At 37.5% G+C, this 25,174-nt stretch overlaps 2 protein-coding genes across 3 annotated transcripts; both read left to right on the top strand.

The window, feature by feature from the left end:
- Positions 1 to 11,752: 11,752 nt before the first annotated feature.
- Positions 11,753 to 21,894, top strand: ache (acetylcholinesterase). Of its 2 annotated transcripts, none has more exons than XM_051900991.1 (5): positions 11,753 to 12,026; positions 16,004 to 17,481; positions 17,708 to 17,900; positions 18,054 to 18,241; positions 19,137 to 21,894. In XM_051900991.1, exons 2-5 carry the CDS (start codon positions 16,071 to 16,073, stop codon positions 19,256 to 19,258), a joined length of 1,914 nt encoding a protein of 637 aa, XP_051756951.1. In that variant the 5' UTR covers positions 11,753 to 12,026; positions 16,004 to 16,070; the 3' UTR covers positions 19,259 to 21,894. The 2 variants fall into 2 exon arrangements, with proteins under 2 accessions (XP_051756951.1, XP_051756952.1); XM_051900992.1 differs by lacking the exon at positions 11,753 to 12,026 and adding an exon at positions 12,634 to 12,785.
- Positions 21,895 to 22,445: 551 nt separating this feature from the next.
- On the top strand, positions 22,446 to 24,933 carry zgc:92664 (uncharacterized protein LOC436695 homolog). Its single transcript, XM_051901279.1, has 5 exons — positions 22,446 to 22,690; positions 22,924 to 23,018; positions 23,916 to 24,136; positions 24,270 to 24,374; positions 24,541 to 24,933. The coding sequence occupies exons 1-5, from the start codon at positions 22,670 to 22,672 to the stop codon at positions 24,603 to 24,605; spliced, it is 507 nt and encodes a 168-aa protein (XP_051757239.1). The 5' UTR covers positions 22,446 to 22,669; the 3' UTR covers positions 24,606 to 24,933.
- Positions 24,934 to 25,174: the final 241 nt, after the last annotated feature.

The following is a 25,174-nucleotide window of genomic DNA, read 5'->3' as shown; positions in this document are numbered from 1 at the left end:
CATAAAAGTGTGAAAACTGGTGGTCGAATTGAATTTAGCCGAGGATGAGGTACGTCTTTATTTATTTATTTTTTATGCCGTCTTACGTTTGAATAACTAAATTAATGCTATGCCTGACTATTTAAGTGACTATATCCTGATTATAAACTAAGTATTACACTACTGATGCTCAACACACCAGCAAATGACGTATCACCGGAAGTTTTCGAGCTGGTTTATATTAATGCGGAAGTTCTAAAGAACGCTCCGTGCATATAGCCCATTGTAGCGATCACAATAGTTCTCTACATAGCGCTGCCGACTGGTTGCTGTGGTGCAGCAGCCAATGAGCTTGATGCTCAAACATTCACATACTTGGCACTGTTTGCTGTCAGCAGTCCACAGCGCGCTTTCTGAAACCCTCCACATTCCCCAGCTCCAGCTATACAGATATGCTACGGGGGTTATTCTATGTTTGTTATATGTGCAGAAGCAGCAGCATGTCTTACATGCTTACAGCAATGTCTGTGAATGTATTTGCTGTAGCAAGTCTCTGTACTTGCTCTACAGCAGCATTAATCAACAGCAGCAGCAGCATAGCAAATCTATTATGACAAGGCCAAATACGTTAACATTGCCACATCCATGCCAATCTCTCCGAGAGTTGTCATCACAGCTATGCGAATTTAAAGTGTCATTTAAAAAGCCTGGTGCAGTAAAAGCTGTTTAAAATGAGTAATATTGTTAGACCATTAACTCTAGAATGAAGCCCAAATTTTAGCTTTAAAGCATCCCTTACGTGGCCGCGAGAAACAGCGTTGTGAAATGAATTCAACAGTAATATGTGCAAAGCTCAAGGGTCCATTAAAAACATTGGTATTGTAAAAAATTTGAATTTCGTTAGTCTATTGCCACTAGTATAAATCCTGCATGTTAGCGGCTCTACTGGCCCATATGGGAAATTCAAGGATTTATAAAAAAATATATATACTGGTACAGTAAAAACTGTTCAAAATGTGGATTTCATAAGTTCATTACCACTTAAGCTTGCATGTTTAGCTGACGCACCTTTATGGAAACAGCACAGTGAATGGGCCAGTTGTGCAATGGATGTAGGCTACTTCCCCCCTATAAACTATATGAGTTCATAAAAAATACATTGGTGCAGTAAAAACTTTCGTTGGTCAATAACCAGTAGTTATAAAGCTTGCATGTTAGATTTAATGCAAAATGGGCTGATTGCGCAATAGAATGATAATGTATTGCCCCATATAGGGTTCATAAAAATATACTGGATATCAAAATTTAGATTTGAGGCCCTGTTTGTGTGTTAGCAACCATTTACGTTGTGTTGCGACTTGTTTCCGTCGTTGTGCCAAATTTTCCTTGTGTTGTGGCTTGTTTCCGTTGTGTGGCGCTGCTGAGAGATATATGGCTGCGTCCGAAAACTGGAAGATGCTGCCTTCGGAGGACACATTTCAAGGTAGGAGAGTAGCATCTGCCTGCGCAACCGGAGGCTGCATTTTCAGGACCGCGTTTCTAGGACCCTAGATGTTTAGTGTCAACGCCACCTACCGAATTACAGGACCAGTGACCGCATATTTTTCTGGAAGATGGACGATATTCAGAGTGTGAATATCAAATGTGAATTTTTATTTGTTTAACATTAAAAACATTTGTGATGCAGTTAATTGCGAAGTGAAGCGATCGTGAGTTGCTAAATAGTCTTAAATACATTTTATAGCCATCATATATTAGCTTAATGCTGTAAAACGAATTTGTTAGCATATTCGTTTAACAAAACTGTAGCACGACTGGCAAGCTTGTGTTGACTTAGTGATATGGTATGATTATTAATCCTAGCCAGTACAATAAACTGTAGCACTTCGTTGTAAAATAGTGTTAGTTACTCATCGTTTTTCCATTTTAAGTAAGTTAAAATAATCTTAATGTTTTAACTGTCACGTGCGTGCTCACTGTCAGCCTTGCCCATGTCAAAAAATACTATAGTAAATACTACAGTGTTTTTGAACCAATGAATTTCCCAGAGTAAACTGTAGTATACTGTATAAATTGTAGTATTTACAACACTTTGTTAATGAATCCTACAGCATAATGTAGTATTAACTACAGTGAACTGATAAACTGTAATAAATACTATAGTATACTTTATTTTTTACTACAGTAAACTGTAGTGTATATTGTAGTATAATATAGCCTATAGTTGTAGAAAACTTAGTACAGTCTTGGGTAAAGTAATTTGTTTATATTACTATAGTTATGTTACCACAGCAACTATAGAATTACCACAACAAATTAATTCAAGTACTTTACTATAGTATGGATAAAAAACTATAGTATTTACTATAAATTACTATACTATTTTTTTTTCACCTGGGCATGTTTACCCCACAATACATGTTATGAGCATGTCTCTTCATTTTGACATTGTTTTTATAATGTTGATTGAGGCATTTGACATTTTTAATAGTTAGACATAACAGAGAGGCCATCATAATAATTGACTGTTAAAATACCACGTGTTAGATTGTGTCATGTACTGTGTACTCTAAAAGTGATTTCAGTGCAGGCAATATATGACAAAAGAATAATAAATAAATTGGTCAAGTACTAGGCTTAGGCCTAATTTATGTCTATTTATTTATATGAAATGAACTTATGTTTTATTTGACCAAGTGGACTCTCTCTTTTTCAAGAAACACACAACAATCCAAGAAGGGAGATCCTATAGAGATGCATCACATGATGCAAGGAGTTCCTCTGCCCATTCTGCAGTTCTGCTTTGTTTTACCCAACAAAGTTGAGCAAAGTGAAATCCCATTTGGAGAGCCATTTCAAAGACACAGTTCTCTATGAAGGTAACATTTGCAAACATTCTTTTGGGAAATGCAATGTTATGATTAATTTAATTTGACCTCAATTCCTAGATCTGTGTACATTTCAATGAACAATTTTCTTTTGATAGACCATCATATATGGCCTGGCTGGGCTGCAGAATTTGTCTCTGCGGGATGCTGAAAAGGCCTTCTTCTCTGGTCCGGATTATCATCACAGGTAAGAGTAGAAAATTCACTTTTTTTTACACAGTGTCCAATGTATCATTTTTTTAAGTATTAACAGTATTTCTGTTAACCCAGCAGTGATTATGTTCTCCATTTACTATTTCAGTGAAGTGGAAGAATTTAATAGAGTGATAGAGAAACAATTGAGAAAAGAGGGGAGAACATCCAATTGGTAGGTAGTGCTGCTGCATACAGATTGTGAATCTGTGCTTTAAATATTCAAAGGTCAGGAAAAGTTATTTCTATTCAGATTTCTTGCATCTCTCTCTATTTGTTTATACATATATGTTGTTCTTTTTTTTCCCTCAGTTCACAGCATCAAAATAACATTTTTCCAAATCTTTGAACATACCAAAATAATTGGTATGAAGATTGATATAATTATTTTTGTATCATATATAATGTGTGTGCTCTGTGGTCACTAAGATCTTTTAAATATGAAATTTAAAATTAGAGAGTTGAACATGTTCAACTAAATGTTCCTTATTTCATTCACTTCTCTCTATTTCTCTCTCTCTCAGGAGTCAGTGAAGACGTTGTCGCTGAAGTTCTTTCTGTGTGGTTCACGTCACGAACAAATTTGTTTTTTTGTGTTCAACTGTTGTAATATATTATTTTATAAAATATACACAATCTTAAATATACCCCCAGAGTCATCCTTGTGTTTTCCCTCTGTACTTGAAAATGTGGTTGATCTGACTGAAAAGGCTATACCATGATTCCTTGTTTATTTTACTTGAGTTATTATTATGTTAGTTAGTCACAATAATTACTCAACATTCAACTCTTAGCAACCAGGTTTAATTGCAAGAATGAAAGTAGTATTTGGGTGTTATAAACCTTTAAAAAACTCTAATTAGTTTTTTTGGTTCTCCAATACTAGGGTCCTGGAAATGCGGTCCTGGCACTGCGGTTCTCCGATTCGGTAGGTGGCACTGTCACAAAAAACTAGGGTCCTAGGAATGCAGTCCTAGAACTGCGGTCCTGAAAGTGCAGCCTCCGATATTGCAGACAGATAATATTGAGGTAGGAAGGCATCAAGGCACGTCCGAATCATAGACTGTAAAAAAAATATGGACGTAGTGTCCGTGACGTCACCCGTAGATTTCTGAAGAGCATTTCTGAAGCGAAAATGAGGCTGCTGCCATCTTAGCAGCACGTCACCGCACACTGAAAATGGGCAAAGAGGCAGGATGTGGTTGAAACTGAGGTGCCTGGTTACTGAAACCACGCCCGCCTAGCTCGACGTGATCATGTTATCAGGCTAAGGAGCTATCTATCTTAGATACTATCTAAAATATTAATAAAGATACCAAATTATATCATTTGAAAGTTCTGAATGTTTACTGTCAATATACGGTGTCTTTTTTACGATTTAGATGCTCCAGTACCAGTAATTGTAATTTGTGTCAGGTGTGCAAATAACAACACGCAAAATCAAACGGGACTTCATACCTTTATAATGAAATAGAGATCGCCAGATGAATCCAATCCGTTGCACTTGGGTAAAATGTCCATGAGTGTCCATTGAAAAACAAAAAACAGTACTTTTTGTCCACAAAAGTGTTAAATCCATGAAATATTGATATATTATCCATTGTTTGCATCACATTTCTTCTGCATGATCTGCTCTCTATCATCGTTCTTCAAAAAATTATGCAACCTGAGCAGCGTTTGAGTCCGCGTCCAAAGTATAATTTTTCAAAATGCAGCAGTTAATATCCAAGCAGTGCTTTTGGAGTTTTTTATCCTCCCACCATTGTCACTGTAGTAACTCAGGAACAAAACTTTTAGCCAATGCCATGATCCAACAACGTGTGTTCTGTTTATCTTCCACATGCGTGCACAGGTACACAGACGCACCTCTGTCTCGAGTCTCGACCATTAATGCAGCAAGCTATATTATTTTATGATTGTATATATTATTATTTTATAATTGTATAAAATAATCCTGAAAAAAAGCACATACATGGCAGAGATGCCAAATTCAGCGGCTGGGTAACATGATCGCGCCCTTAATTATGCAGAACTTTAAGGCTTAATATAATTTAAACGGATGAGTTATAAAAAAATTCACCCCCCTCAGAGTTGTCACGAAGGGCAAAATTAGCTGTATAGACCAAAACCACAATTTGATCCAGGCTGCAAACATGTTTTTTTTTCTGCTGTAAAGTTGGCCATGGGGCTCAATAAGATTCTGCTCTCTTTTGGAGCCTGTCTCTAGTATTGGCTTCAAGAGAAATTGGGGGAGGTTGCCGCTTGGTCCGAATCCAATGTTAGCTTCACTTCCTGTCTCCTGAGATACCTTCATCTGATCGATTTTTGAAGGCAGCATAGATGTGTCCTTCGCTATCCCACAATCCTTTGCTTTCCATTCTGTGACAGTTGAGCTAGAAAAATAAAGATGGCGTCTGAAAGTTGCGTTTGCTGGTCAGTTTGTGTGTAAATGTATGTTTTTGACCAACATTTTCCACTTTTGATGTCATTTCTAGCGAGCTACGAGAAATTACTACTGTAGTAATTATATGTTTAGTTCTCACCAAAGCTTGCGCTATTTTACAGTAGATCATTAAAGGTGCAGTAAGTGGTATTTGAACTACACTGTTGGACATTGTTGATATTTGACATCAACCTAAACAAACCCACCCTTCTCTTCATTGCTCTGCCTCCAAAACTCACACTCCAATCCTAACCACCCTGCTCCGAGTCAGTCCCAAACCCCAGCCCGATCGCTGCTGACATGCGAGGCGAATGCACTACTAATGACGCCAAGCACCTCATTCTCTAACGGCCGTCAGTTCTGTAATGGATTAACTGCAGAACTCTCACTATCTGGCTGCTGTTACACACGCAATGCGAGTGGAAGTCTGTTTATCACAGCGGATGCACAACAAAATGCTTCACGAAAAATAAAGCGCAGTTAATGAACGAACGACAAGGAAGCATAAAAAATGAACATACAGCACACACACGAGTAAATACAAAGTGTTCGTTGTTAGTCGCAAACAGCACAGCAGCTCCAGACAATCAAAACCCAGTGTTACTCACATGAGAAGCGGGATCAAAGCAGATTTCAGGCCTTCCCGCTTAGCTCTCTCCAGCGCTGGAAAGCTTTTCTAATATTTAACGGGTCCTAAAGCACTTGCCCAGTCATAAACCTTCATTCCAGTGATATTCTTTTGAGCTGTTTTGTATTGTGTCCCATTTCTCGTTCTGCAGGGGTTTTTTTTTCTTATTTTCAATTCTCCTTCTTGCTCATCCTCTCTCCTCGACCGTCATACGAGTCATACGCTGATTGGTTGGACGTTTGTTGTTGGACTCGGCCTGACTAACTTCCAAACAGTGGATTTGAAATAATATAGTTCCCCTTTAAACTGATACGCTGCCTCAGAAGTCTGTCGGGGATCAGTTTCGTGAGGTGCCTTCATGCACAAACGCTGCCTTACAAGTCATTGCCAGATAGGGCAGCGAGGCAACAAGTCAGCTGCCTAGGTTTTCGGATGCAGCCATATGGGTCAAAGGGCCCGTTTACACCTGGTCACTTCCAGAGTCGTTCATGCGTTTTCTCTGATCGGCGTTGTTGAAACCACATATGTAAATTTTACTCCTCCCAAAAATACTAAAAAATAAATGTGTGAGCGTGTTATAGGCTAAATAACATGTTATAGCCAGATATGACAGCGCTACTGAATCACGCATTGCTGCAGATGAGCAGCTGAGTATCTCTTCAGCAAGCCAGTACTGTTTGCCGCGCTCTCTCCTATAGACCTTGTGCGCCAGAGAAACAAACGCACCGCCATCTTTATAATATTGTCTTTGAACTTCCGTTTTTGAGGTACAGTAGCTCTGTATATTTCTATGGCATCGCTGTAAAATAATAATTAGCTGGTATAGTGAATTTACTTAATGAAAATTAGTTAATGAAAGTTATCGTGAGCATTGTAATGTTTAAAGCAGGTGTCAAAGCCCGGAACACACCAAGCCGACGGTCGGCCGTCGGGCAGTTTTTGCGCGTCGCCGACTAAATTTTCTCAGTGTGTTCCGCACCATTGGCTGAAGTTGGTCCTCGTCTGCTTTTTTTCGGCCAATTCAACATGTTGAATCGGCATCGGGTGGTCAGAGAGAGAGAACTCTGATTCAGTATAGCAAACGAGTTCATGAGAATATAAGCAAAAGTTATGAAAGCAAGCAAATAAGTCATGACGGCACAGACAGAAGGCACGAATATTTTCATAATAACATGAGCGGAGTGGAATAAAGAACGTGTTCAGCATGATTGATATTCAAAATGGTAAGCAAGCGCTGCTTTGTTTATCATTTGTAATGTAGCCTATACATGCAATCTGTAAAATAATAATTACGCATGCTTAAACAGAGAGTCATCTCCTTTATACGCAGGCACAGAACGCGCATGCTAGTTGACAGTCGGCTGAAGTTCTTTTGGTGTGTTCAAGCACAAATTTTTTTTCCCTGACGCAGCCTACATGAGGCGACAACACCAATGGCTTTCGTTACCGCTAGTTCTTTGACATCCGGTTGGTGTGTCCCAGCCTTTTAAATGTCAGTAGGCCGGGAAGATTTTAAAATGAGCAGTTCATTCATAAATACGTAAGATCGCTGTTGAAATACAAACCCGGAAGACAAAAGACAACAAGCGCAGTGCTGAAAAGGGGCGGGGCTATTTAAGGTCTATTGCGGTCTTTCTTGCTTTCGGTGACGTGAACTCCATTAAATCTGCATAAAGCGCGGGAATTGAAGATCGGATTCAGGGGCTGTTTACACGACACCGTTTTCAACTAAAAACTGAAAACTTTTTATGCGTTTTGACCATTCATTTGCACGACAATGGCATTTTGGTGGCCTGAAAACACAAACTTTTGAAAACAGGTTTCAAAGTGCAAGTTTTTGAAAACGATACCGTTGTCATCTCTGTGTAAACTGCAAAAACGCAAATCTATGAAAACGGTGACGTCATGCACATGCACATGCGTATTACGTATTATGTTATTTTTGAACGTGTTTTGTGAATATGCGAGACTTCAGATTTATTAGCCACTATAGGGAAATAATTAGAAGAATATCAAAGTGGAGAAAACTGTAAAAATAAGGTGGATAGGTGGCATGTGTGTTTAGTGCTAGTGCTCTGTAAAAAGAATGCGTATGCACAGACGCATAGTCTTTCTTTACACTGTTACATCGCCAACTACTTTTCTGGCATGTGTAATACTCCGTTTTTAGTCATTTTCGCGGATCTATGTGAACGGGGATAGTTTTGATAACATTGTCATCTGTACAAAGAAAAAACATTTCCGTTTTTGTACATCGTTGTCGTGTAAACGCACCCTTATATCCGTTTTGCAGAGGCGCATTTATGTGGCCAAGTGTAAATGGAATTGTTTTGATAAATCAGACAGCTGTCTGATCTGTAAAAACGCATGAAGTGACCAGGTGTAAACAGAAAAAGTGAGCAAAATTTTAAAATGGTTTCTGGTTTTGTGGAATTGCACATACCAGCCACTAGGTAATCATTTATAGAAATCATTTCACTTATAGAGACAAATAAATTAAAAGGATTTTAAAGTAAACTTGTTTTATCAACAACTTTATTAACACCTAATGTAATTTTTATTCACTTAATGTTGTTAATAAAGAATGGAATGCATTTTCTTTTTCTTTTTTGTATTTATGGTTTAAAACAATTCTATTTAAATCTCTGTTATTAACAAGTTAAGTCAAAATATTCTTAAAGTAATCAAAAAGTAGTCTGAATGCATTACACAAAACATGTAATCTAATAGATTATAAAAATTGTAGTTAGTAATGTAATGTAATTTCAGTAACAAATGATAGGTAAGTAGCTACCCAGGCCAGAACTGACTTTCAAGCTGCTCTGCTCTGCATTTCCACACTTTGGCCTGCTGGGGGAGCAGTTTCAAACAGACCTTTTCTAATGCACGCTGGGTAAAGAGCAAAGAAAAGAATGTTGGCAAAACTGGAACAATTCTGCATATCAGCTCTTTGTGTTACTCTTTATGATTTGTATTCCACTTGGAGCACGAATAAGGATCCTGTATGCCTGCTGTCAATCATAATCATCATTACTGTCATCATTATGCTTAAAGATTGATTCAGTACATCTATTTCTTTAATGACATTCATATAAATTTCATGTAAATTTACTCAAATAAATACATTTCTTATTGGTGAATGAAAAAATCTTTTTGTTTCTGACTAAACATGTCTTCCTAATGGCGTAACTAGTTTTTGAGTATCTTTACAAACATAATCAGCATTTTGTCTTCAAATTGCTGAAATTTAAAGCAGTGAATTATGAGGCCAGAATTATTAGGGGTACAAAGAGAGAGGGAGAGAGATTAATGTGTCCATGCAATCACCAGTAGGCCAGCAATTAGATAATAGGTTGAGCTCAGCAAACAGATGCTTTTAACTGCCCTTATTGATTGCTCTGACAAGGCTTTTTTTCTATCCACCATCTCTCTGCGTTTTTCTGTCTGCAGTTTTTTCACTCTCTGCTTGGCTTGGAAATACATGGATGCCATGGCTGGTGCTGATTTGGCAGGAATCACAGAATGCAGAACCAACAAGGAGGAAGATGGATTTACACTGTATTAGCATTTAAAATGGTGCACTATAATTTTGAAATCAAAGACTAGAATATGCACTAGCGAAGAGTAGGCCTACACTAATAGCAATAGGACAGCCACTCTTTTACTATACGTTTTCAATAATAAAACTTCAACACACATTTTTTTTTTTTTTTTTTTTTTTTTTTTTTTACAAAAATAAATATTCTACATGGTTACAGGGATGTGCTGTGAGTCAGGGTGTCTCCCACACTTTAAAGGGTTAGTTCACCCAAAAATGAAAATTATCCCATGATTTACTCATCCTTAAGCAATCCTTGGTGCATATCTTCTTTCAGACGAACACAATCTGAGATATTTTTAAAAATATCCTTAGTCCTCCAAGGTTTATAATGGTTGTGAATAGGGGGCTGCATTCTGAACAAAAAAATAATAATAATGCATCTATCCATAATCAAAGTAATCCGTCCACCAGAAGCTAGTTATTTGAATTTATAAAGTTTTAAATATGGATATTTTTCTTACAAAAACGTATCGCTTCACTTCAAAAAGCCTTTATGAACCCACTGGAGCCGTATGGATTACTTTGATTATGGATGGATGCATTTTTTTTTTGTTTAGAATGCGGCCCCCCATTCACAACCATTATAAACCTTGGAGGACTAAGGATTTTTAAAAAAAATATCCCCGACTGTTCGTCTGAAAGAAGATAGTCATATACACCTAGGATGGCTTAAGGGTGAGTAAATCAGATCATTTTAATTTTTGGGTGAACTATCCCTTTAACACCATACAGACCCCAATGCTAAGGGGATACACTAATGTCTGTACAGATCCCTTGGTGGTACTGAGCTCTACTGAGATGGACTCTAACAGGTAGATAAACTCAAAGCTTCATCATCTGTATGGGCTCTCGTAGTTCAGTAAAAGGCCCAGAATTAATCTGATGGCTTTTTTGACTTTTCTGTGCTGATCGTTCTAAATCTGCAAAATGGATATATGGTAAAAAGTGTGTTAATCTGAACCGAGAGTACCTCGCTCTTATTTCTAGCTAAAAGCATTATTCTGCTTCATCAAAATGTTTAATAAGCATACAAGTGAGGGGCATGGCATGTGTAGAAATTTAAGTACTTCAATTCTGAGGAAATCTTCTGCTGAGTTCTGTGGAAGCAGATTCTGTTTGGGCCTGGTCATTAGCAATGGAAGTACGGAGGAATAAAGGAATGTGGAAAATAACTGTGCAGAGTGGTGTAATCTTAACCATTTCCATCTCAACACCAGCAAGGTAGATGATAATACATTTAGCAAGACAAATTTTCCTCTGCCTTCATCATCAATAGAAATAACTAATGTTAATTAAACATTAAACTGTACACATGGACACTAAGAACATGGGCAAAAGACAACTTCTTTTTCAGTGGAGGCTCAAGTCCTTTAAAGTATTTGAGATATAACTTAATACTTTCCTTTGATATTCTCTTCCATGCTTTGTGCTTTTGTGTGATAAGCTCGTGTTATCAAGGCAAGACAATAACCTGAGGAAGACTGGATCAGCACTGATTTGACACAATGAAGGTGATACCTTAACTTATCTTAAACAAATATCTATGATATGGAAACAAATATAGATATTTAGATACAAATGTATGCAGTAGCCTATGCTTATCTGTTGAAAAGATACACGGTATGATTTTATGATGCCATGAAATGCATTTTTTGACTATAGGCTATTTTGCTTATTTAGACAATTCAAACATATATTCAAACAGAAACCGATCCTTCATTGTTACGTACAGTATGTTGAGATTTAAAAAGAATTTTTAGAGATGCATTTTATTCTATTTTGGGGGTAATTTAAGAAAAAAAAAAAATCTTTATGATAAATACCGAAAATGCACACTGTGCGTTCATTTACACTGCGATACAAAACATGCAATACAGTGGACCAGACAAGTGCACTTAATGCTGACGCCTGTGCAAACGACGCACCCTACATAGGCACTTTAGAACTGGGTGGTTGTTGAGAGCGAACAACAGTGGTTCACCGTCTCGCGAGAACTCTATGGTTTGTTTGTTTTTTTTGTTTTTTTAATGCTTATAACGAGTCTCCCCCTACCGACACAGTAATGCAGTGCGATTCTTCTAGTTTCGTCAGAGCTTGATCCAGCGTTAAAATCAGACAGGCGACACTATAATTCACTCCCTCCACGCTACCCCTAGCCCAGTTGTCCTGCTTTTGCTTATCGCCCTACGGCACGGCAACAATTCTGGCTTTCTTCATTCAAGGACAGGCAGAGGAGGGGAAGAGCCCAGGGGAGAGGCGCTGAAGCAAAGCCGGCTTGTGAACCGGAATCACCAGGTAGCCTACAATAATTTAGTCATCTTTGCGGCTTCTGTGAGCTTTTACTCGGGTACTTCATATGTTCTTCAGTTGACTAGTCCAGTCTACACTGTGTAAAAATAATAAAATATACAAAAGATGAGATCAGAATTTGGCGTCAGTATTCTAGCTAACGTACTCGGGGCATAATTTACATTTCGATTCATGTTGCATTTATAACCGAAGAAGGCAGTTTACATTATTATTTACTGTATTGTTTATATTATGTAGTATGTTGCTGTAGTTGTACAGTCATGAATACAGGTCGGTTTGTAGCGTTTCTAATTAGGAATATAACAACATTTAACGACGTTTTTATTTGTATGTCATTTTTGCAGGCCAAACCGATTATTGTTGCATAATTGTAATACGAAGCACTGACTTTAATTTCTGTTTTATAGTCCGCTATATACGGATAATGCCAGAAACGTGTCAAACGCTGAAATTATGCGCATTGTGAACAAATATTTATAAACAAGCAAGCAAAAACGAAACTCATTGTAAGTATTGGATGCTCGTGCCTTTAATGGTCATATTTGTGGCGCTAAAGAATGGATGTAATTAGACGTGCTAGCTAGAGAAATACAGTGGCGCACGCGCACTCGGAGGCCCTGTTTGCCTGATATTAAGTCTTGTTTACCTTCAGCACCTGTCTACTTGTAACCTTCCCGTCTCCTTTGGTTTTCTACCACTTCACTAGAGCGGCAACTGGCCACTCGTTTGCTTTGAATCCTCCTGGTACGTAACGCTCAATTTACGCGCGCGTTTGTGATTTCTATTTATTGATGTTCACCGCAAAGCATGGTGATTTGAATTATAAATGTTGTCGGATATCCCTATCATAGCTTTCATGTCAGGGTTAGATGAATGAGTTTATTTTATTTATAACAGGTAGCTTTACTGTATTTTTTTGACTTGGGTCTTTATTGCTATGCTTTATGTTTCCATGTACCCATTATATGTCTTAATAAATTTGATAAAATATTGCACTTCCAATTTGTGTTGATAATACATATTAGTTAGTTAGCTTTCTTTTTTTTTTTCACCGAGTATCACAATTATGTAAATAGGGATGGATTTCAAATAGTTTCATCTCTTTTTGCGTGGATTATTTTTTTTTTTTTTTCATATTATTTTTTCATGTTGTACACTGCAGTTTAATAAATATTCCAGGTGTTTCCTTTTTCTAATTAGAATATTTCAAATAAAAAATAAAAAATCTTGGATTTTTTTTTAAATGGGTAATTATTACATAGAGGACATGTACAGAAAAACCTATCACTTTCCATCTTGTTAGTCTTCTATTGTTTCCCTTTAACTATCAAAAGCCATGTTGTGATGACATCATCCTCCAGGCTGTGATATTGATGAAATGGCCACATTTTCCTAAAAACGTTTAAAAATATCAAGATTAAATGACTGGTGAGTGGTGACATCCTCATGTAAGCTAACTTAAATCCCTCACTGATAAATGTCTTAACTGTACCTTTTTTTTGTCTCTATCCTAGGATCCAGTTAATTATCTTTCCATTGTGTAAATAATCAAGCTACAATTAATACAAATACAAGTGCATATGCTCAGTTGCAACAAACCCTTAATTTAGAAAACTGACTTGACCAGAGCACATTTCTGAAAGTCTGATAACTACAACACAGGCATATTCATTTAAGTTAGATAGCTCAAAATATACTGCATAACAAGAATGACCCACTTGGTCTCACAATTACATAGAGACTTCTGACTCAGATGTTGATGCAGTTATGATAAGCTTTTAGACTTCAGAAGCTGTGCTCCGCTGGGAAAAGTTAATTATAGTCGTACAACTGCCTCAGAGAAGGGCAATTAATGTTAATATTCTATTGTAGCATGCACACTACCTCATCAACTGGGGGATTGTTTGAAAGCTTAAAATATTGTAGTTGTAATTGTAATATTATCATCTCTACAGTTGGCTTCTGGACAGAATGAGCACAAGTGTGTATTTGTTGGCACGTGTTCGGTGCTGAGCACTCTCTCATGAAATATTAGACGGACAGACCACGAAACGGAAAATTCCATCGATCTCAGTGCTGCTCATCAAACTGTCAGTTTTGAAATGTTTTGGCCTGTTGGTCATGTCACGCTGTGGGTACCACGAACTGACAGCATGGATAGAGCGTCATTTAGGTTTGCTGGTGGTATTAATTTGGTCAAAATCCTTGCTTCCACTGTTAGACAGACTGATCATGTTTATTCTGCGTTTTATTACATTGGTTGGACCTACTTGTGGTCTTTACAAAATTGATAAATGGCTCTTTTTTGACCATTTTAAAGGGTTAATTAACTTCTTCATTAACACAAAAAGTATGCAACAGTCATAGAGATAGGAAAAAATGGTCAAATCAAGTACAGGCCGACTGTACAAATAAGTGAGGATGCAGTGAGTAGTGCGGGCTCTTAATTTCCATGGCAACAGAGTTCAACCTAGATGGATAGATTAAGGTTTGCTGGCAGTGATTGTGACAAATACAAAGAATGAGAAAGGGACAAATAGGCCAACAAATGTGCTTAATGGTTTAGCACATGAAAAAAGTTTCTTGTTAAATTGAAAAAGACAGACTATCATTCTTCCTCATAGGAAAGAATTGTGGAAAGTTATATAGAGAAAGAAAGCTGTGTGTTTAATGATATGATGGTGTGCACAACAACGTGTAATCCCAAGCTGAAAGCAAACCCCCCAGTGAACTTCATACATGGATTCCAGGATCTAATTTGAGTCCCGGCAGCCTCTCCCCCTCTGCCTATCCCCCCCGATCCCCACTTATAGCTACCCTTGCCCCCCATTTCTGGCATGCAGCTGTCTTTTAAGATATTAATAAATCCATTGAGATGCTGTGACTGATAAATTGCATTGCAGTCCCCCAAGCCTCTTTTCACTATTGATTCCAATATAATCTTGCTTGTTATTTTAAGATCAGTTTCTCTGAAACGGCCAATATATTATGTAATGAGCAGTCCAGTTTAATGCATTTGGCACCAATTCCTTATTACGATATCCTTTATCCTAATAATCCATGGATGGTGCTTTTGAAAGCCTGTATTTCATTCTTGATTCTTCCGCAGAACACAAAAGACAGTATGTGTAGGAATGTTTCAAATGTTTTTCCATACAATGAAAGTCAAAGATTATTGTATGAGAAAAAACAAAGTGTTTTCAAAATATCTTTTTTTGTGTGTTTTACATAGGAGAAAGTAAGTACAACATGAGTGAATGATGACAAAATTGTCATTTTCTGGCAAAATGTCTCTAATTATATAAAAGTTGGGTTGCTGAAATCACTTGCATTAAGTGATGCTTTGTGTTGCATGCATATAAAAGAGAAAGGGTTGGATAGACAGAGAGGCAGAAGGACTGATAGAGAGAAGTAACACCCTCAAAAATAGAACCCCACAAAGGCAAAGGAGGCAGGGGGAACAGAAATAGCCTTGTTTAAACAGACACTCACACAGCTGCAGTCAAATTCATGTGCTCTTATCCCTATCTGTGACCCCAGAACTAATCCAGTCAGCATAGCAACCAGGCAACATGTACAACATAAATATTCACCTCGCAGGTATTTTTGTGGGTTCTAGAAAATGAGCATGAAACCTAACTAAAGTACACTCCGAATTTCTATAGGCATCAGTCCCTTTTTGTTTGGTCGCACTGCTGTAGAACGTATGGCCTGGAAATCCCTGTCAATGTTTTTTAGTCACACTAGGCTTAGAGCATGCAAATTTTAAATATACATTGATTTCCATCAAGTCGTTATTTTTTTTGCAATGCAAAATTCGTAGGTATTGAAATTTATACTTGGGAAACTTTCTTTGAATGAGCTTGTGTTTCTGGTCTTCTGCATTCACATGCATAGAATGAAATTGAATGGATCACAAATCTATTTTTTTGCCTTAGTTTTGTAACTTTTGTCTTTCACAGGTCATACTGACCTTGGCTCAGAACAGTGAGATCACAGTAGTTTTCCAGCCAACAAAAGAAAATCACCATGAAGACCTCAGACATTTTCCTTCTGCCCGCTGTGCTCCTCATGTACCTCTTCAACTGCTGTCTTGCACAGAGTGAATCTGACCTCATAGTAGCAACAAGGTTGGGCCGTGTGCAGGGTGTACGCTTGCCTGTTCCAGACCGGAGTCATGTGATTGCTTTCTTGGGCATCCCATACGCTGAACCTCCGCTGGGGAAGAGGCGTTTCAAGAAAGCAGAGCCCAAAAAGCCCTGGAATGGTGTCTTCGAGGCTAGCGAATACCCAAATGCCTGCTTTCAGTTTGTAGACACCTCTTACCCAGGCTTTCCAGGTATCGAGATGTGGAACCCCAACAGAGTGATGAGCGAAGACTGCCTGTACCTTAATGTGTGGGTACCTCCTGCCCCTAGGCCACAGAATCTCACAGTAATGGTCTGGATATACGGTGGCGGCTTCTATAGTGGCTCCTCCTCTCTCGACGTCTATGATGGTCGATACTTGGCATACTCTGAAAAGGTAGTGGTTGTGTCTATGAACTATCGTGTTGGAGCTTTTGGATTCCTTGCCCTCAATGGCTCATCAGAAGCACCAGGAAATGTGGGTCTCCTTGACCAGAGGATGGCCCTCCAGTGGGTCCAAGAAAACATCCACTTCTTTGGCGGTAATCCAAAACTGGTCACCATTTTTGGAGAAAGTGCTGGGGGAGCATCAGTTGGCATGCATGTTCTGTCACCAGACAGCCGCCCGTTCTTCACACGTGCCATAATGCAGAGCGGTGTTCCTAATACCCCCTGGGCTACTGTTAGCTTTGATGAGGCTCGTCGGAGGGCCACCTCGTTAGGCAAACTCGTTGGCTGCAAGGAGGGTAATGATACTGAGCTGGTTGACTGCCTGAGGAACAAACAACCACAGGAACTAATTGATCAGGAGTGGCTAGTGCTCCCTTATAGCAGCTTGTTCCGCTTTTCCTTTGTACCCGTCGTAGATGGCATTTTTCTTCCCGACACCCCAGATGCCATGCTTAGCTCGGGGAACTTTAAATACACTCAGATCCTGATGGGTGTAAATCAGGATGAGGGATCTTACTTCTTGCTTTATGGTGCACCAGGATTCAGTAAAGACAATGAGAGTTTGATATCTCGAGAAGACTTTCTTGAAGGTGTGAAGATGGGCGTTCCTCATGCTAATGAGATTGGCTTGGAGGCAGTTATCCTTCAGTACACTGACTGGATGGATGAGAACAACCCCCAGAAGAATCGAGACGCCATGGACGATATTGTAGGAGATCAAAATGTCATCTGTCCTCTGCAGCACTTTGCGAAGTCTTATGCCCACCACGTTGCCCTCCATTCCCAGCCAGGAGCTGCAGCTCCAGGGACACTAGGCTGGGGAAACTCAGGACCAGCAAGCTACAACAGTGGCAACTCACAAGGTAAGGTCATAATAGTAGTAAAAAAATAAAGAGCGTAAAACACACGCCAGAGTGAAGTGTCAACAGTTAATAAACTTAATGCATCCTTGCCGAACAAATGTCAGTATAAAATCCAATACCGATGGGATGAAGATAGAGCAAAATGGACATTAACAGAGTGTATCTTTAATATATAATCGTGCAATACTGGTTTTTCTCAGTCTGTACCTCTTCTTTTTGTCCTTAGGTGCTGTGTACCTTTACCTGTTTGACCATCGAGCCTCAAACCTGGCCTGGCCTGAGTGGATGGGTGTAATCCATGGTTATGAAATTGAGTTTGTGTTTGGCCTGCCATTAGAAAAACGACTCAATTACACAGCAGACGAAGAGAAACTCAGTCGACGAATAATGAAATACTGGGCCAACTTCGCTCGCACTGGGTAAGAGGTGGCAAAATAGCAAAAGAATGCCCATAAAAGATTTGTCATCATGCTTTTTCAGAAAAGGTTTGATTTAAATAATAGTTGTGGAAAGTTTTGTATTGTTGCCTGTAAAGGTTAACTCCCTACCTTCTTTTTTCTGTCTCCATGAAGTAATCCCAACGCTAACACCGATGGCACCTTCACAGACAATCGACAGTCGAAGCGGTGGCCTCAATTTACATCTACTGAGCAAAAGCATGTGGGCTTGAACACCGAGCCACTAAAGGTGCACAAAGGTCTAAGAACACAGGTTTGTGCTCTGTGGAACCGCTTCCTGCCTCGCCTGCTTAACATCACAGGTAACAAACCCTACCAGTATATTCCTCTGTCATGCATTTACATCGTCTTATATCTATTAACATGCACATAAAGGAACTACAGAGATACTGTAGGTCATTTTCTTAGAGTTTATTTTGAAGATGACAAACTGCAGGCTTGTGTTTTATGTAATGGGTCAGTGGAATTTATTGTTGTTTAGGAGAGGGAGTCTACATAATAGTAAGATTAAATCATCTTACAAAAGACAACGTTTGTCTACCTAATTTCCCTGTGTCTTACTTTTTTCATTTGTTTGAACATATTTGAAGTCCGAAATAACAGAACAATGTAATTATGATTTTCATAAATTAAAAGTGAGAATATATGTGTAGATTTCTTGTTTTCAGGAGTATACATTTTGTTTGTATTATTTTTATTATTTGTTTTTTTCTTTTGGTTCTGTGGGCAAAAGAGTGTAATAGTTTAAGAGCCATATATTACAGCCATAATATAAACTATCCACTTTATTTCTCAAGGAAATGCCTTGTCTGTGCAAGTGTATCTGTTGTGCTTCGAATATAAACAAATGTCCTGTGCCAACTATTACACTGGAAGTGAACCAGAGTATATAGCAATTAAACACTTGCTCTTTTGGGTGGGGGCAGGGAGGATTGTGCAGGCCTGTGTATAGTCACTTAAAATCGTAAATTATAAATTCTCCTTTGGGGGCTGTTGGCAAATGCTCTGTTAAATGGGTGGAGCCTTTATAGTGATGTGGTACTATTGAGTAGTTTAATGGATTACTTCATTTTTACAGCTCTTTGTACAGAAATATTGCCATTCTTAAAATCATTCTTCCTTCAACTTTTTTCTCTTGCCTTTCTGTCAAAGCTCATGTTGTTGTTTTCCTCATTTATTTTCATATTTCTTACCCAGACAACATTGATGATGTTGAACGACAGTGGAAAATGGAGTTCCATCGCTGGAGCTCTTACATGATGCACTGGAAGAGCCAGTTCGACCATTACAGCAAGCAGGAGCGCTGCACAGACCTCTAGATAAATCTGATGAAAATGTAAGAAAGTGCAGGTCAAAGAAAGGGAAAACTGATGACCATAACCCTTAATAGTCTCTTTACAGAACAGCAAAGGTTGCCAAAGCTTTTTCGTTGATTACTGTCTGAGAGTAGGCATGAGAATGAATTTGTGAATGTTGCACTTTAGTGCAGAGTTTTATTCCTCCTTGTATAGAATATTATACTTATCACTCAATTATATTATGTGACATATATATATATATATAAGGAGAGGTGAATTCAAGCTGCTATTAGAGATTATCAAGTGCTACGGTCATCAAATGTATGTTATCCGATAAAAATGTTATAGTTATATTACCTCTGAACAGTGAGCGTGCATGTCTGTTCCACTGGAACCTAGAAACCCTCATTTACACTGGTCCTCAGGATCCCACTTTTTTATATAATTTTCTTGTATTTATCCTGTGTTCTTATCGGCTTAAATTATATTGGCTGATTCACCATACATTTATCTGCATACTGTATCTACCACATCTACTCCGTATTTCATGTGCTGCTTTATCCCTTATCGTGTGAATTTGTCTGCTGTCTCTGCTTTCTGACTGTGGTCCAATTCAATATACTAATACTTCATGCAAGAATCAGGAGCTATTTAATTTCATGTATGTTGTCTAACTGAACGGAAATGTTTCTGCGTGGGCGAGTCTGTGTGTGTTAATGTACTAATATTAAATACCTATTTTTATTTCAATGCATGTGTTCTAGTGCCCACAGCATGACTCTTCTTGTGTGTGTGTGTGTGTGTGTGTGTGTGTATGAGAGAGAAAGTCTGTTGTTTACCATATACCAACTACATAGGTCAGTATAAATGTCAGTATGTGGAATACAGCTCATCTGTTTCACCTCTTCTTAGTTCAAATTTCATACGGGCATTGTATGTTTGAGTGTTTTATCTTCGATGGAGAAAGAGGGCTTGGTGAGTAAGACTAATGTTGTCTGTGTGCCAAAGGGTCAATATCATTTTTTTCCCTTGCTGTCTCCCTCTCTCGATGGGAAAAGCTTATTACGATAATGGAGGGAGAGTAATTTACTTAGTGCTCATTTGAAATGACAGCCCGCTGTGTCAGCCATCTTAACTCCAGCCCTTTTGATGCAGTGGGAGGATGATGAAGGAAAACACAAGCAAAGGGAAGCTGTAAGGAAAAACAAGAATACAGGGTTACAGCACCCACTCTTTTGACATGTTCTATATTTATTGTAATATTTGGTGTATTTTTTTATTTAAGTAAATTATTTGCATGACTGCATCAAGTATCAAAAGAACTAAAAGTTTTTAGTTAGCTTAAAAAAGAGCAGATGTTTTATTTTTTTTTAATGTATTTATTAAGAGTGTGGAATTACATATATTTGCATTTTGCCTGTGAATCTGGATCAAACATTATTTTGTATTTTACTGTGTGAATGCATCATGGTCAATCATTCTATCATAATATACACTGTCATATACATGCTATTCTATGCCCGTCTCATTGACTTCCTGTCAGTCTATTTTTTCCAAAATATAGAGTCCATGTACTTGTCTAGGACTATTCATCTAGTGTTTTGTTAACACTGTGGAAAGGATCTGACTGAGTGCTAAGACAGCAGGTCTTCCCGCACACAAAACGACATTAAGCATTTAACCTCTGAATATGACTGGAATAATGTAGATTAGCTTTAAACAATGCCATTTAAAATGAAAATAATATGTAGTACTAGCTATAAAATGTCACGCGGGTATGGTACGATTATGTGTGTTTGTTTATGGGTCTGAATGACAGCTGCTCTTTCCCACCTATCTCTTCCACTCCATGAAATCTCCCTGTGCATGCCTTAGACCCCTCCTCCTCTGTATTATGTGCTTTAAAATTTGACTGTTATCCTCTCTGACAATATTAGTGCTGATGTCTGTTAATAATTACATATTTATAGCTATAAAAACACTATAATAGCCCAGAGATAGATCTTGATGTTAGCAATAACAAAATACACTTAAAATGGAATATATTTATTTGAATGCTTTGATACTCATGTAATATGTCAAAAAGTGGTCATGAATTGACAGCAATGATCACAAATATTGTAACTGTCTGTAAATCAGCTGTTTCTTCAAAGCAATATAGAGTGCCATATCCTATCTTGCAAATATTTTTCTTCAGTTTTTAATGTTATCGTTTGTCTAAGTTTCCTAATGTCCTATTATGGCAATTCTCAAGTAAATTGGTTGTCACAAGTTGCCACAGAGGATACCCGCCTCTTAATTTCATCATAGAGAAAATAAAAAAATAAAATGTTATTTATAAATATTATATTGTAAATTCATATTATTCTACCCCAAATATATGTAGAACATTGCACATAGCTGAGAAAGCATATGTTCTGCATTTGTTGCACTTTGACAACATAATAGCAATCTGGTATTGTTCTTTTTATTTTATTTTTATTATTATTAATTTGGTCCAGATATTGCCTGTCGTGTCAAATTAGTGCCAAACATGTATAGTGACAGCATCGTGCAAATCCTCCGCATGATGTTATTTGTCATATCCGCCCTCTTTGGGCACCATATCAGAAACTTTCCAACGCAAACACAATAAACAGTTATTAACTTAAAGGAAAGCTTCTTGTTTGTGTGGTTCTTCTCTCATAAAGTATAGGCTACATCTGAATATGAATTCCAGTAGATGACTGTTTTGTGCACCAGAGGGCAGCATATGCAAGATTATAAATTGCACAGGCCGACAAAACTTAATTTTAATAAACTTAGTAACTGTATTTTTAACATAAACAAACAAGTTAAAATATAGTGTATTTTTTAAATTATGTAATTTTTTGAGTCCTGACCAAATGTCCCATGTGTTTTAGGCCTTTGTAGCACAATATAAAATAATAATTGTCGTCTCGGTGATCACAATGGTGAACAAGTTTTTTTTTTTTAAAAAAAAAGCAGCAACGGTTTCATCTGAGACAACAGCAACATAAAAAATCATGTCAACGACAGAATACGTTGAAATGATTTTGGACCAATAAATATGATAAACTAGGTCTAGATCAGCTGTATGTATTAAAGTGCGAATTCCAACTGAAGAAAACAAGAAATAGCAAATTAACTGCGCAGTTTGAACGCAGCCTTGAATGTCTTGAGTACCTCCCTGGTGTTGACCAATAACAACCGATGGCTGTAATTTAGACCAATAAGCACCATTGAATCACAGTGTCATCTTTATGGCGCACTTATGCTACCCGTTTAGTTAAAAATGGTTTTATTATTGTTTCATAATGTAAATAGTTGAAAAATAAGTATCGTAGTCGTTTAAACCAGTCATTGGTAACCAAGTTAGCTAGCTTTCCCCTAACATTTCTAAACCGCAGTCCTCAGTTGTTAATCAAAACAATGACTTCAGCCTCTACCAAGGTAAATGTGTTTATATGGTACATAAAGAAAGATTAAACGTTTGTCTCGATAGTTGTACGTCCATGCTAACTGCCTCGCCGTATTTGTTGTTTTTCTTGTTTTGTTAATGAAGCTATTATTGGCTAGCATGCTAACTATCTACCTAATGTCAGTTTTCAAAACATGCAGAAAACATTTCAAAACATTTTCAGAAACATTCGGTACAGTATTTATTTCTTGCCTCACGTATTTAGGTTGGTGAGATCTTTTCTGCAGCTGGAGCTGCTTTCACAAAACTGGGAGAGCTGACCATGCAGCTGCATCCAGTGGCCGATATTAGTCCAGCAGGGTGAGACACTCTCTGTTTACCGTTATGTCCTTTTATATACACACTGCATTAGGATTTTGGTACATTCAGTTTTTTTTTAGAGAAAGTTTACTTTGTGTAATGGATATGTACGTGGAAAATACAATAATTTTACATATTTTTTGGCTTTTTATTTTTTGAATTTCCCATGGATACCTTAAAAGTGGACAAAGCTCCTTATCTGCTTTTTAATATTATGCCACCTAGTTTATACCTGGCAATTGCTCAAAGAACAAGATAAAGTATTGTTTTCAATGATATTATGGGCCTTGTAACTTTTATTGCCGTTTACTGGTAGAGCTAGGTGAATACACAGTCTTCTTGAACACTTGTCCATACAAAAACACACAGTAATGTAAAGACACCCCTCTCATTGTTTTGGCTTAGCCCAGTTGGGGTCTATAAAATTTGACTTCCTCAAGTGTAGGTGAAATTTGCACTTTTTAATTAGCAGTTCACATTTTTTTTAAATCTAGAGAGGATTGCTAGTTTTTAGATTGCCATTCCTTGTGGAAATTCAAGAAAAGCCAAAAAAGATTCTGAAAAAGTTTAAGGCCCGGTTTCACAGACAGGGTTTAGATTAAGCCAGGATTAGGCCTTAGCTCAATTAGGACATTTAAGTAGCTTTTATAAATGTAGCCTAGAAAAACATTACTGATATGCATCTTGAGACAAAACAATGACACTGACATATTTTAAGATAGGTCAGTGCAAGTTGCTTTAAGTTAAAACCGCTCAAACATGCACTTTAGTCTGGGACTTAAGCCTTGTCTGTGAAACCGGAGGTGAATGTTTTATATTTGTATGTTTGTAGGCCATAAAAAGTCATATTTATTATGTAGCTTGTCAGTAATTAATTAGACATTTCCTAAACATAAGGGCACAAATGAAAACAACCGTCAAGAGGAAGCTTTATGAAGATGGTGGAGTTCCTTTATCCACCGATTCACCAAAGAAGAGTACCAAAAAGGTGCCAGTTTCTATGGCTCCCCCAGCCCCACCTAAAGTCATCGCTGTGCCAACATCTCAGGTTGTGGTGACTACAGGTTTACAGCGCCCAACCACAGGTGCATCTAGCATTAAGTCATCAAAAACGGCAGGTGAGCATTCCTTAATGTACTTAATTGCATTTCATTTTTACACTTGCAAAAAAAAAAATCTTCCTCTTCAACTGATTTAAGCATTTTGAATATAGTAAAATATAAGTAATGCATTCATATAATTTTTCCTCAGATGTCACACTGAGTGCACTGAATGACTCTGATGCCAACAGCGATCTGGTAGATATCGAGGGGCTGGGTGATAGTTCCACATCTAAAAAGCTCAATTTTGATCAAGGTAAGAGACCGTTTCTCAATGTTTAAATTAATTTTGTTCAAAATTGAGAAATAAAATTATTAAATTATATGGTTAAATTACTTAAATTGTGTTAGGATTGTTAGGATTTCCTCGTTCCCGGTTCTTAAGGGAAAAATAATACCTGTATTTATTTTTTTCCCTGTAGAAAGTCTAAATCTCGACTCCAGTCTCATCATGAATTCCAGTGACTTGCCATTGTTATCCCGTTGAAATCTTCTGCAACATGCTATCAGGAAAAGGAACTAATCATTTCACTTCATTGAGGCATCAAGAAACTTGCTTCTTTTTTTCTTTTTTTTAATCTGGTGAAAGTTTTCTCTTTTTTTTTTTTTTTCAGTAAAAGACTCATTTCTAAGTTAATAGTAAAGGTAGACATATTTTATCAATGTACAACACAGTTTTGAAAGATGCTAGTAAATATTGCTTGATACATATTACTGTTCTGGGTCCAAAATGCCTAATTTTAAAATAAGTTACTGTAAAGGCATTATTGTGTATATATTTTTTAACCATTTTCAATAAAGCATTATGACCAGTACTTTGTTTTTGTGGGAAAGTGTGACCAAAAGGCTTGAAATGCATTGTTGATTGTCAAAAATAAATCTTTTTCATGTTTTGCTAGGTAAATACTTTTTCTTTTTTTTTTTTTTTTTTTGCAATACCTTTAGTCTTTTTAGAAAAAAAAAAAAGTGCCATCTCTTATAGCTAAAACACGTCTTTTAGTCTGGGGTTTAACTCAAGTTGATCTTCAGCCAGGTTTTTCTAGAATCATTTAGAGA

This window comes from Ctenopharyngodon idella, chromosome 7 (assembly GCF_019924925.1).
Source record: "Ctenopharyngodon idella isolate HZGC_01 chromosome 7, HZGC01, whole genome shotgun sequence".
NCBI classification, from domain to species: Eukaryota; Metazoa; Chordata; class Actinopteri; order Cypriniformes; family Xenocyprididae; genus Ctenopharyngodon; species Ctenopharyngodon idella.
This window is presented reverse-complemented; position numbering and strand designations above follow the sequence as displayed.

What these genes read in the sequence shown, in the direction of transcription:
- ache (XM_051900991.1), top strand. Translation starts at nt 16,071, where the DNA reads ATGAAGACCTCAGACATTTTCCTTCTGCCCGCTGTGCTCCTCATGTAC. An exon ending in CAACAGTGGCAACTCACAAG is followed by an intron (nt 17,482 to 17,707) that starts GTAAGGTCATAA and finishes TTTTGTCCTTAG; the next exon opens with GTGCTGTGTACCTTTACCTG. An exon ending in GCCAACTTCGCTCGCACTGG is followed by an intron (nt 17,901 to 18,053) that starts GTAAGAGGTGGC and finishes GTCTCCATGAAG; the next exon opens with TAATCCCAACGCTAACACCG.
- zgc:92664 (XM_051901279.1), top strand. Translation starts at nt 22,670, where the DNA reads ATGACTTCAGCCTCTACCAAG. An exon ending in GCCGATATTAGTCCAGCAGG is followed by an intron (nt 23,019 to 23,915) that starts GTGAGACACTCT and finishes CCTAAACATAAG; the next exon opens with GGCACAAATGAAAACAACCG. An exon ending in AAAGCTCAATTTTGATCAAG is followed by an intron (nt 24,375 to 24,540) that starts GTAAGAGACCGT and finishes TTTTCCCTGTAG; the next exon opens with AAAGTCTAAATCTCGACTCC.